At 43.0% G+C, this 13,134-nt stretch overlaps 1 protein-coding gene across 1 annotated transcript in view; it reads left to right on the top strand.

The window, feature by feature from the left end:
• NINL (ninein-like) overlaps window positions 1-13,134 on the top strand; it is a 167,231-nt gene that overhangs the window by 94,552 nt on the left and 59,545 nt on the right. Inside the window, exons 3-4 of the mRNA XM_011952171.1 lie at window positions 9,942-10,038; window positions 12,364-12,536. Coding sequence (XP_011807561.1) covers window positions 9,942-10,038; window positions 12,364-12,536 — 270 coding nt within the window. The remainder of the gene's footprint in view (window positions 1-9,941; window positions 10,039-12,363; window positions 12,537-13,134) is intronic.

The following is a 13,134-nucleotide window of genomic DNA, read 5'->3' on the forward strand; positions in this document are numbered from 1 at the left end:
CGCCCGGCTAGTTTTTTGTATTTTTTTTTAGTAGAGACGGGGTTTCACCGTGTTAGCCAGGATGGTCTCGATCTCCTGACCTGGTGATCCGCCCGCCTCGGCCTCCCAGAGTGCTGGGATTACAGGCTTGAGCCACCGCGCCCGGCCCGTTGTCATGTATTTCATTGTATGACTATGCTTGTATCAGTTTGTTTTTCCATATTCTGTTTGAAGGAACAGCAGAGCCATTTCCACTATTCTAAAAGGATAATTTATAAGTTATAAATGATTTCTTTGTTAAAAAAAGAAATAATGTAAAATAAAAACATGTTAGACAAAAAAATCGGCACTGGCATATTCAGGAAAAACAAAGTTCTAAAGGATGTATTTTAAATAGTTGGAAAATTATTCCAGATGGAAAGTCAGAAATGTAAGAAGAAAAAGAGAATAAATATGTGGATAATTCTAAATGAACATTATATAAAACCAAAAATAGTGTTTTGTGAGGGTTTAAAACATATAGAAATAAAATATGTGATAACAAAGACATTGAAGTCAGGAGTGTAGTAACTGGAGCTAATATATTTCACTGGCTTTATATTGTCATAGAAGAGGGTAAAAGTATTGATTAATAGTCAACTTTGGTAAACTAAGAATGGATGTTGTAATTTTAGGGTAATCAGTAGAAAAGTGGAAATAGACTATGTAACTTTTTTTTTTTTGAGACAGTCTCGCTCTGTTGGCCAGGTTGGAGTGCAATGGCACTATCTTGGCTCACTGCAACCTCTGCCTCCTGGGTTCAAGTGATTCTTCTGCCTCAGCCTCAAGTAGCTAGGATTACAGGCACACGCCAGCATGCCCGGCTAATTTTTGTATTTTTAGTAGAGATGGGGTCTCACCATATTGGCCAGGCTGGTCTTGAACTCCTGACCTCACGTGATCCACCTGCCTTAGCCTCCCAAAGTGCTGGGATTACAGGCTTGAGCCACCGCGCCCGGCGAAAGTGGTTTCTTAAGATTACTTGTTTTTAATGTGGTAACTTCCAGAGGTTTGGTTTTGTTTTTCCAGAAAGATATTTTAGTGGTTTGTCACACCAGCAGAATGGTGAAGGGGTTTGGTATGGGCCAGTGGTGTGTGGCTCACAAAGACCACATGGGTTGGGCCTGCGAGCAGCTCACACTGGTAATCAGAGAGAGTGTCACAGTCTCTTGAAGGCAGATTGTCTTATACAGTTTCACAGTTTGAAGTGTATCTAGGAGTTGGACAAAACAATTGCAAGCTGCTGTTGAAAGAGTGAAGGACACCCATGTCCAAAAGTATCCCATAATGTCATCTAGGCCAGATAGAAAATGTGAAATTGGAGGGTTCTTTTCTATCAGAAGGTCAAGATCATCTAGAATGGGAATCTTGGTCCTAGACTGCAACCTGCTTTCATGGTCAAAACGCTGAAAAGCACCTCCCCGTTCCTACTTCTTAAACGTGCCTGGATGTTAGTGCTAACAGCAGTGCCTTATCTTGTTGGTCATCTTAACTTTGAAGGAATAATATTTTTTCTACAAGACTCAGTATTTTCTTTTGTTTGTTTTTTTGAGACAGTCTCACTTTGTCATCCAGGCTGGAGTGTAGCGGAGTCATTTCGGCTCACTGCAACCTTCACCTCCCAGGCTCAAGTGATCCTCCTGCCTCAGTCCCCCAGGTAGCTGGGACTACACGCCTGCGCCATCACACCCGGCTAATTTTTGTAGTTTTTTGTAGAGATGGGGTTTTGCCATGCTATACAGGCTGGTCTCAAACGCCTGAGCTCTAGCGATCCACCTGCCTTGGCCTCCCAAAGTGCTATGATTACAAGTGTGAGCCACCACACCTGCCAGTATTTTTATTTTGAATGGGGGAAAAAAAAAACAGCCAGTAAATGTTCCTGAAATGTTCCTTGGGCCAAAACAAATGAAGAAAAGAACCACTCACTGCTGGCCTAGTAGAGAGTCCGGGTGAATCCGACCTCTTGTTAGTTCCTCAAGGAATGCCCTGTCAGCAGGCCACTGTGCCTCCCTCATAAGGAACTCTCCTCAGGCAAATTCATGTCCTTTCTCTGACTTTGTTTTCTATTCCTGCCTTTTTAAATGCGCTTAAGAAGACAAATGTGTTATTGATAGATAATGATCTAGCCTCTCTTAATATCACCTGGAAGTGTGTTTGGGACATAGATGAGCAAAAGGCACATTGGTGAAAAATCAACGCTCTGGTTATTTAAGTAATACAGACAGATGGTCCAGTTTTTATATATGTATATTTTTAAATTTGAGTCTGTGTCTTACTGAATTGATATTTTTGAAAAATCAAGAATTTGGAAATCAAACTTTGGAAAATTCAAAACCAGAAGAGTAACTTTTGAGTCCACTTTCAGATTGCAGGCTCTGCTGATTGAATAAGCCATGTCATTCCCAAGGCTTTCTTCATTTTATATTTATAGGAATGATACAAGACAGAAACATCCAATTATGATAGAATAACCATGATTAGTATTAGAGCATCAGCAAGGAGAAAAATTCGCTTGGGTTATGTGAGATTTCTGACTTGAACCCTGTCACACGCGTCCTGAAAAGTGGCTCATCTGAGATGGAATTTCCTTCAGGAGGCTTGAGGCTTCTCATATGTTTGTGAGGAGGGGATGACAAGAAAGTTGGGTACCACAGCGGTGACAGGAGCCGGGCCCTTTCTGACACAGCTCACCCTGGGACAGCCATGCATGTCTGGCCATCGTCCGTCTGTCTGTCCCAGCTCCATCCCCTCCTACAGCCATAATTTTCTGTTCCCAGAAAGTAAGTCAGATTGTAGATAAATTAAGAAGTAACTTTGTTTGCACTAGTGCTCTGGACTGTGCTCTGACGTTATCTTTCTCTTCTCTCTGTAACATTTTGAGAGCACCCTGCCAATGCTGCAGGTGCCTAGCACTCACCTCTCCCTGCCTGTCCCTTGATCCTATCTCCTCGGAGATGGTTGGTCATGGTGGACGATTTTTCTTTTCAGGCTCTGCTTGCTTCTCTGCTTCGTCCCACAGGACAGAGCTCCCACAGCCCCTGTAGGTGGAACATCATACAGAGATTTAAGGGAAGCGGTATCAAGCCAGAAATATCCATATAGGTGTCCCCACTTCTCTACAAGAAACCCAATGGTAGAGATTTCAGGGAGTCTCAAAGAAAACCAAGATAAACTCTTTATCCAGGAGAATGGATTGGCTTTTCGATTCAAATACTACACATCCAGGTCAAGTGCAGTGGCTCACGCCTGTCTTCCCAGCACTTTGGAAGGCCAAGGCGGGCGGATCACGAGTTCGGGAGTTGGAGACCAGCCTGACCAATGTGGTGAAACCCTGTGTCTACTGAAAATACAAAATTAGCTGGGCGTGGTGGCGTGCACCTGTAATCCCAGCTACTCAGGAGGCTGAGGCAGGAGAATCGCTTGAACCTGGGAGGTGGAGGTTGCGGTGAACCAGGATCACGCCATTGCACTCCAGCCTGGGCGACAGAGCAAGACTCCATCTCAAAAAACAAACAAACAAACCAATACTACATATCCAGTCCTTGTAGTAATTAACATATATGATATTATATAAATGTTACTGATACAGAAATCTCATAAAAATGAAACAGGCCAGGTGCGGTGGCTCACACATGTAATCTCAGCACTTTGGGAGGCCAAGTGAGAGGATTGCTTAAGTCTAGGAGTTCAAGATTAGCTTGGGCAACAGAGTGCGACCTCGTCTCTACAGAAAAATCTTAAAGGTAGCTGGGTGTGGTGGCACGCACCTGTAATTACAGTGACTGTGAGTCTGAGCTGGGAGGATTGCTTGAGCCCAGGAGTTTGAGGCTGTAGTGAGGTGTGATTGTGTCACTGCATTCCAGCCTGGGCAGCAGCATGAGACCCTGTCTCATATATATATATGTATATATATAATGTCTCATATATATATATATATATTCAGAGAAAAAAAAAGATGGTCATATCTGTATTGAACAGGTACAAACCTTTTTCTTCTCACTATTTCCTAAACAATGCAGCCTAACAACTATTTACATAGTATTTACATTGTACTGGCTATTGTAAGTAATCTAGAGCTAATTTAAAATATACAGGAGAATGTGCGTAAGTTATATGCAAATACTACATTTTATACAAGGGACTTGAGCATCTGTGGAGTTTGGTATCTGCCAAGGGTCCTGGAACCAATCCCCCAGGGATACTGAGGGAAAATTGTAATTTGAAGATGAAAGTACCTCTAGATCACGGATTCCAGTCCCTTTACTTTGTGGTGAATGAGTCTGAGATCATGCGGAGATGGGATGGTGTATCTTATTGGTAAAATATTTGAATATATGGGATTGCTGCTCGCCTTTTGTGAACTGTAAAGGAGGACATAAGAAAACAAACAAGTGTGGTCAAGATGGTGTCAGACTGAAGTGACACCAGACTGGGCCATCTGATCCCACTGCTCTTTGATGGATGGAAGAAAGTCAGCTGGTAATTATTACCAACAACACAAAAGAATCTGTGATTAGAACGAGCAAAATTGCAATTTCATTATTTGTCTAGTATTTGACATCTATTTTTGGGGGACTTACTATGTGCTAGGCAACACCAGATGCTAAGGATGCAAGGAGGAAAGACCCACAGTTTCTATCTTCCTGTGAAATGACATGCATTCAAGGGATGCATTCTAGCATTCATTCAGACAGGAAATGTTTGGAAACAGCTTTTTCAGTATGGGATCATTTACATAATCCTGGTAGCTCCATTTGTTGAAATCTTTTGCAGCCCTGAAAAAAGGAAGAAGTAGTTCAGATGTTCTGATAGTGGCAAGTGAGCTAACTCAGGCCAAGCTTTCAAGGAGGACTACTAGAAAAACTGAACAAAATAATAAAAACAAATATTTTGAAAACAGTAAAGAGCAAATAAATCAGTGAGAAATTGCCAGTACTTTGGCAGGCCAAGGCAGGAGAATCACTTGAGCTCAGGAGTTCAAGACCAGTCTGGCCAACACGGCCAGACTTTGTCTCTACTAAAAATAAAAAACAATTAGCTGGGGGGCGGGGTGGTACACACATGTAGACCCAGCCACTCAGGAGGCCAAGGTGGAAGATCACTCGAGCTTGGGAGACTGAGGCTGCAGTGAGCTATGATCATGCCCATTGCCCTCCAGCTTGGTAATAGAGTGAGATCTTGTCTCAGAAACAAACAAACAAAAAAGTGTAGTAAATTAAGTACCCAGAGAGGTAAGGTTAGCACACAAAAGCCCATTTTCCTTGAGAATATTTTGTGATTTTAAGTAAGCAACTGAGAAATTGACCTGTGGCTTTGAGGACCTCAAAGGGCCCCAGAAACATATGTCAAAACCTGGACTCATTTAAGGTGGAAACCCAGGGTTGGCAAACCAACCCCAAATTTAAGGAAGAATCCTGAAGGGTAAGACCTGTATGGTAAAGATGAATTGCAGTCAGTCATTATACTGCTTTGTGGTCTGATCTTATATCCCTCAGTACACTAGATAATCTCAAATCCTGCACTTAGATTACTGGCACTTCATGGATAGGCACCTAGCCAAAGCAAACAAGAAAAGTGCCATCATCTCAAATCTGAAATTATTCCTAAATAATAGTCAAATACAATGACCAGCATACGATAAAGGATAACTGGGCAAAGAAACAAGACAGGATGAGCAAGAACCAGCAGAAACAACTGACAATGGAAGCAGACCCACAAAGATGTGAGATATTAGAATTGTTGGGCACAAAATATGAAACAACTATAGTTACTATATTAGAGAATTTTTTTTTTTTTTTTGAGACAGAGTCTCGCTCTGTCACCCAGGCTGGAGTGCTGTGGCCGGATCTCAGCTCACTGCAAGCTCCGCCTTCCGGGTTCACGCCATCCTCCTGCCTCAGCCTCCCAGGTAGCTGGGACTACAGGCACCGCCACCTCGCCCAGCTAGTTTTTTGTAGTTTTTAGTAGAGACAGGGTTTCACCGTGTTAGCCAGGATGGTCTCGATCTCCTGACCTCGTGATCCACCCGTCTCGGCCTCCCAAAGTGCTAGGATTACAGGCTTGAGCCACCGCGCCCGGCCTAGAGATTTTTTTAAAGCTTAAAAATATCTATAAGAACTCTAAAAAGTGAAGTAACAAATCTGAACAATGAACCAAATAAAATGTCTAGAATTGAAAAGTATGATCACCAAAATTTAAATAGAAGCATTTAAGAGCAGATTAGACACAGCTGAAGAAACCATTCATTAACTGGAGTCATCCAGAATGCAGCATGAAGATATAAAAAGAGGTGGTACAGATGGTGTGAGAAAGTCCAGCATCCCTTTAACTGGAGTCCCGGAAGGAAACAAGTGAATGCTGGAGGGGCATTGTGTGAAGAAGTAATAGCTAAAATATTTTCAGGACAGATGAAACATACTTCTTGGGATTCTAAAAGCCCGTGGAATTCCAAGCAGGATAAAGAGACATCTATATCTGGCGTACTATGTGAAACCGAAGGAAAACAAAGCCAGAGAGAATATCTTAAAAACAGCCAGAAGTGGGTACACAGGATCTCTTTGCATTTTTCTTACAACTGCATATGGATCTATAATGATCTCAAGATGAAAAGTTTAATAATTTTAAAAGGGAAGCTAGAGAAAAGACATATCCTAAAAGTGAGCCATAGTTAGACTGACCATTGCTTTCTCTAATATAACAGTAGAAGTCAGAAGACAGTGGGAAGATATCTCCAATATGCTAGAGGAAAATAACTGCTAACCTGAATTTCATACCGAGTAAAAATAACGTTTAAGAATAAAGGTGAAAGAATGCCTCTGTGAGAAGGAGAGTTCTGCTTAGCAGTGAAAGTATATAGAGGCAAAGACACCCAATAAATATTTGTTGAGTCCCTACTATATGCTACTAAAGTGAGCTCACATTTTAACTGGGGGGCAGAAAATAAGCAAATGCATGTATAATTTAATTCAGATAGTAATACATGTGTGTCCCAGGCAGAGGTGTCTGCAAAGAAACAGTGACATTTTGCATTCAATGGCAGCAACAGAGATGTGCTCATGCAAATTCTTGGCCAGATTTTGGAAGCCTACTTGGACCTATGGCCCCAAACCTTCTCCAACACTTAGTGGTGATATTTTGACCAATCTAATAGCCCTTCTGTTGATTTCTTTCTGTGTGACTTTCACTGAAGCGTACCTACGGAAAAGAGCATGTTTCCAAGTGTACAAGGTCAGTGAATATTCCAAACTGAGTGCACCTTTGTAACCATCACACCCTTATCCCTCATCGTGTCTTTTTGGTTCTTCTGCTACCAAAGGTTAACCACTGTCTGGACACCAACACCATAGATTTTTTTTTTGCCTGTTTCTGAATTTTATATAAATTCTGTATTTTAATACAGCACGTACTCAGTACATACTCTCTGCCTTTTTTTTTCTTTTTTTTTTTTTGAGACAGGGTCTCACTTTGTCACCCAGGCATGATCTTGGCTCACTGTAGCCTTGACCTCCTGGGCTCAAGCAATCCTCCTCCCTCAGCCCCCCAGGTAGCTGGGTCTACAGGCATGCGCCACCATGCCTGGCTAATTATTGTGTTTTTTTGTAGAGATGAGGTTTCACTGTGTTGCCCAGGCTGGTCTCCAACTCCTGAGCTCAAACAGTCACCCTGCCTCTGCCTCCCAAAGTGCTGGGATTACAGTGGGATTACAGGCATGAGCCACCGCACCTGGCCATTCTCTGGCTTCTTTACTCAATAGTATGTCTCTGAGATACATTCATGTTACTGTGTCTATTGGTGGTTTGTTCTTTTTCATTGTCATGTATTTCTTTTTTTTTTTTTTTTTGAGAGGGAGTCTTGCTCTGTCGCCCGGCCTAGAGTGCAGTGGCCAGATCTCAGCTCACTGCAGGCTCTGCCTCCCGGGTTTACGCCATTCTCCTGCCTCAGCCTCCGGAGTAGCTGGGACTACAGGCGCCCGCCACCTCGCCCGGCTAGTTTTTTGTATTTTTTTTTAGTAGAGACGGGGTTTCACCGTGTTAGCCAGGATGGTCTCGATCTCCTGACCTGGTGATCCGCCCGCCTCGGCCTCCCAGAGTGCTGGGATTACAGGCTTGAGCCACCGCGCCCGGCCCGTTGTCATGTATTTCATTGTATGACTATGCTTGTATCAGTTTGTTTTTCCATATTCTGTTTGAAGGAACAGCAGAGCCATTTCCACTATTCTAAAAGGATAATTTATAAGTTATAAATGATTTCTTTGTTAAAAAAAGAAATAATGTAAAATAAAAACATGTTAGACAAAAAAATCGGCACTGGCATATTCAGGAAAAACAAAGTTCTAAAGGATGTATTTTAAATAGTTGGAAAATTATTCCAGATGGAAAGTCAGAAATGTAAGAAGAAAAAGAGAATAAATATGTGGATAATTCTAAATGAACATTATATAAAACCAAAAATAGTGTTTTGTGAGGGTTTAAAACATATAGAAATAAAATATGTGATAACAAAGACATTGAAGTCAGGAGTGTAGTAACTGGAGCTAATATATTTCACTGGCTTTATATTGTCATAGAAGAGGGTAAAAGTATTGATTAATAGTCAACTTTGGTAAACTAAGAATGGATGTTGTAATTTTAGGGTAATCAGTAGAAAAGTGGAAATAGACTATGTAACTTTTTTTTTTTTGAGACAGTCTCGCTCTGTTGGCCAGGTTGGAGTGCAATGGCACTATCTTGGCTCACTGCAACCTCTGCCTCCTGGGTTCAAGTGATTCTTCTGCCTCAGCCTCAAGTAGCTAGGATTACAGGCACACGCCAGCATGCCCGGCTAATTTTTGTATTTTTAGTAGAGATGGGGTCTCACCATATTGGCCAGGCTGGTCTTGAACTCCTGACCTCACGTGATCCACCTGCCTTAGCCTCCCAAAGTGCTGGGATTACAGACATGAGCCACCATGCCTGGCCATAACATCTAAATTAATAAGAGAAAAGTGAAATCCTAAAATAGTGAATGCAAAGGCGGGGTGGGGGAAGGGAGAGAAAAAGCAAGCAAGTCAAATTGAAAGCAGAAAGCAAAATAGTCCATTTAAATCTAGTAAGTCAGTAATCACGTTAAATGTAATTAGATTACATATTTAAGTTGAAGGATAAAGTTTGTCAGATTGGACAAAATCCAACTGTTACTATTCATAAGAGACATATCTAAAACATAAATATATAAAAAATTGGAATTAAAAGTTCAATAAAAAGATATCGTGTAAATACTGACCAAAAGAAAGCTGGGGTAGTTTCTCGATAGAAGAGAAAATGGACTTTATGGTGAAAAGCTTTACTGAATTAAAGAGTGTGAGCGTTTTATTATAATAAAAGGTTTAGTTCACCAAGGAAATATGCCCTATTGGCACATTCTGTGGCCCAGCAATCCCCTCTTCAGGTGGGTACCGTAGCGAAGCCTCTGAGGACACAGAGAAGCTGAATGAAACTAAGCTTCAGGCATGCATGCAAATGAGGTCTAGAAAAGCAAGGAAGCTGTCACCATAAAAGTCAGGGTAAGGTTCAGGAGATGTAGGGGGAAGGGTCATGGTGGAGAGGCCTTCTGCAAGTGCTGGCGGCGTTGGGGACACCATGGGGGCGTTCACCTTACGTGTAACGTTTCGTGGTCATCAGATCCCTCTTTCCTAATTATGTTGTTTGATTTATAAAATTGTTGATAGTGTTTATTTGGTGGTAGGATTATGGTCCACTTTTACTTTCCTTATCATGCTCTTCTATTTTTAAAAATCTTAAGTAAATATTTGAAAACATGACTGTTCTCATTCTAAAAGGCAATAATAATATGTTTCTATCTGAGAGAAAATCCAAAAGATTCGCTTATGAAATGTATGATCTGTTGAAAGTGACATTGTCCTCTCTCACCTTCAATTCACCCAGGTTAACTTTGAGGAATTTAAGGAAGGTTTTGTGGCTGTGTTGTCATCAAATGCTGGTGTTCGCCCCTCAGATGAAGACAGTAGTTCTTTGGAATCAGGTAAGAGGATTTAATCCTATTGGCCATATTTGCTTTTCATTATTTGTTTGTTAACTTTTGGAGTGTGATATTCTAATGAAAGAATCCAGCAGTTCTGAAAACTGAATTCTACCTTACTTTCTGTCACCCACAAGGTATATGGACTTGGAAAAAACACTTGATGTTTTTTTTTCCTTTGTTTATTTGTGAAATGGTGTCATATAATAATGCACGCTGTGCCCGCCATGGATGATGACACTGCACTGTGCTGATGTAACTGATCAGAATCCTGTTACAGGGACAGGGCTGCTGGGACACAGGCTACGTCCCTAAGTGGAAGTGGCATCCTTGGGGAAAGCCACCTGGCCTTGGTTCCAGCCTCAAGGTGCAAGGATGGTAACAGGCTGTGGGCGAGGTCAGCGGGAGGGCTGCCAGGCCTGGAGTGTGGAGGTCGTGGTGGCCTGCTTCTTGGTTGCAGATGGCCCCATGTCAGGAGGGTGTGAAATGGGGGTGGCTCTTTCCCTTTTGCAGGGATGTTGTGTTTGTGGTATTGATTAGTGTGTCACAGAGGGAGCGCTTCCCTCATGGCTCACAGCAGGATATCCTGGTCACAGGGGTGTGTGGCAGTAGATAAGGCTGTCACAGGGTTTGGGGCAGAGGACGGGAAAGTGGAAGGGACCAGGCTCACACAGAGGTTTTCTGTGTGAGCATATGGCATTGAGCTTTGTGTACGTTTACAAAGAGTCCAGTTAACCCTCATGGAAATCCTGTGGCATTACTTACCATACCAGTTATTCAGATGAGGAAACTGAGGCCCCAGGTGAGAAGAGAAGTTGGCTTGAGTTCCTTCCTACCTGAAAATGGATTTTTCTTTTCTACCACATGGCCAGGCTGCAAATTTTCCAAATTTTCACACTTTGCTTCCCTTTTAAATATAAATTTTAGTTTCAGATCATCTCTTTGCTCATGAATATAAGCATATGCTGTTAGAAGTAGCCAGGGCACATCTTGAATGCCTTGCTGCTTAGAAATTTCTTCCACCAGATACTCTAAATCATTTCTCTCAAGTTCAAAGTTTCACAGATCTCTAGGGCAAAGGCAAAATGCCACTAGGCTCTTTGCTAAAGCGTAGCAAGTGTGACCTTTTTCCAGTTCCCAGTATGCTCCTTATCTCCATTTGAGACTGCTGCAGTCAGGACTTCATTGTCTATATCACTATTAACATTTTGGTCATATCAGTTTAACATGACTCTAGAAGGTTACAAACTTTCCCACATCTTCCTGTCTTCTTCTAAGCCCTCCAAACTGTCCCGACTTCTGCCTGTTATCCAATTCCAAAGCTGCTTCCACATTTTCATGTATCTTTGTAGCAGTGCTCCGCTCCTGGTGCCAATTTTCTGTATCAGTCTGTTTTCGCATTGCTATAAGGAACTACCTGAGACTGGGTAATTTATTTTTAAAGAAGAGTTTTAATTGACTCACAGTTCCTCAGACTGTACAGGAGGCCTGGCTGGGGATGCCTCAGGAAATTCACAATCATGGCAGAAGGTGAAGGGGAAGCAGGCATGTCTTACATGAATGGAGAAGGAGGAAGAGAGAGCAGGGGAAGGTGCTACACACTTTTAAACAGTCACATCTGATGAGAACTCACTATCATGAGAACAGCAATTGGGAAATCCAACTGTGTGATCCAATCAGCTCCCACCAGACCCCTCCTCCTACGCTGATGATTACAGTTTGACATGAGATGTGGGCGGGGACACAGAGCCAAACCATATTAACCTCCCATATGCTCAGACCCTTCTGGTGAGAGTGTGCTAGGCCAGTCCTTGATGATGCCTGCTGTCTTGGGGTGATTGTTAATCAGGCCCATGATGACTCTGTCCCAGTAGGGTGAGAGATATTCTGGTCGCCCTGCGTTATTGTCAGCTGCCTGAAATGTCAGTTGACATTTAGCGTGTTCAGTCAGGTTACTGAGAGTCAGGTGTATATGTTCTTGGATTTTTGGAGGTTTTGTTGCTCTTTTGCATAGATAGCTAGATTTCCTATTAGTTTTTCATTACATAAAAGCAAAATATGCTTGAAAAAGTGTAAATAGCAGATAGAGTTTAGGGGAAGGTCCTCCTCTCCCCCACCCTTGCTTTGTCACTCTCCCAACCAAGGTCATAGAATTGCCATTGTTCACTGTTTCTCGGGTCTTTCCAGATGCTTCTGTGTGCAGAGCAGTGCATGTTTGGGAGGCGCACTCGGTGCTGAGTGTGCATCTTCTCAGAGTGTACCTGCTGGCCTGCACGGGCCCATAACTGCTATAAAGGACCCCCTCCAAACTTCCTGTTTTCTTTCCAGCTGCCTCCAGTGCTATCCCTCCAAAGTATGTGAATGGTTCTAAGTGGTACGGCCGTCGGAGCCGGCCCGAGCTGTGTGACACTACCACAGAAGCCAGACACGTGCCCGAGCAGCAAACCCAGACCAGCCTGAAAAGTCAGCTCTGGCGCTCAGCGTCTCTGGATAGCGTGGAGGTGGGTCAGGCCCCTCTCCCACCCCAGCTGCCCAGTGTTGGGAATAACAAATGCTTCCTTTCATCCCTGTTTGTAGCACATGATCACAAGATGTGGGGAGGGCAGGGCACTCTCAGGCACCTTGAGTCACCAGAAGCTTGGTCACTTTGGGGAATACCATTTCATTTAAATTGGGTCTGGTTGTCTTCAGGACAGTCCTGGCCACAGGATTCTCTGCTGAATTGGTACAATAGAGAATTTGTACATCAATCCTTTGTGTACAATATCTCTTTTTCCCCGATACCACCACCAACTCTAGAAGGCAATGTTTATGGCTTCATGGGAGTGAAGGGTCAACGTACTAAGAGTAGAAAAGGGAAGATGCCTTTTTGAAACAGCCTCGAGGTCAGGAGTGTGAGTGTGTCAACCCCCAGCCCTGCCTATGTTGAACACTTGGTTATACTGAGGCCCAGCACTGACAACTGGCCTGTATGAGCCAATGCCTCCTGGGGCCTTGGAAGTTGCCTCCCTGTCCCCCAGTCTCCCTGGGTCATTTGCTGCAGGTGGCTGGTATGCAGGGATCACCCATGAGAGGGGGATGGGCCCAGGAGATGGCTGC

This window comes from Colobus angolensis, unplaced genomic scaffold, assembly GCF_000951035.1.
Source record: "Colobus angolensis palliatus isolate OR3802 unplaced genomic scaffold, Cang.pa_1.0 Scaffold336, whole genome shotgun sequence".
NCBI lineage: Eukaryota > Metazoa > Chordata > Mammalia > Primates > Cercopithecidae > Colobus > Colobus angolensis.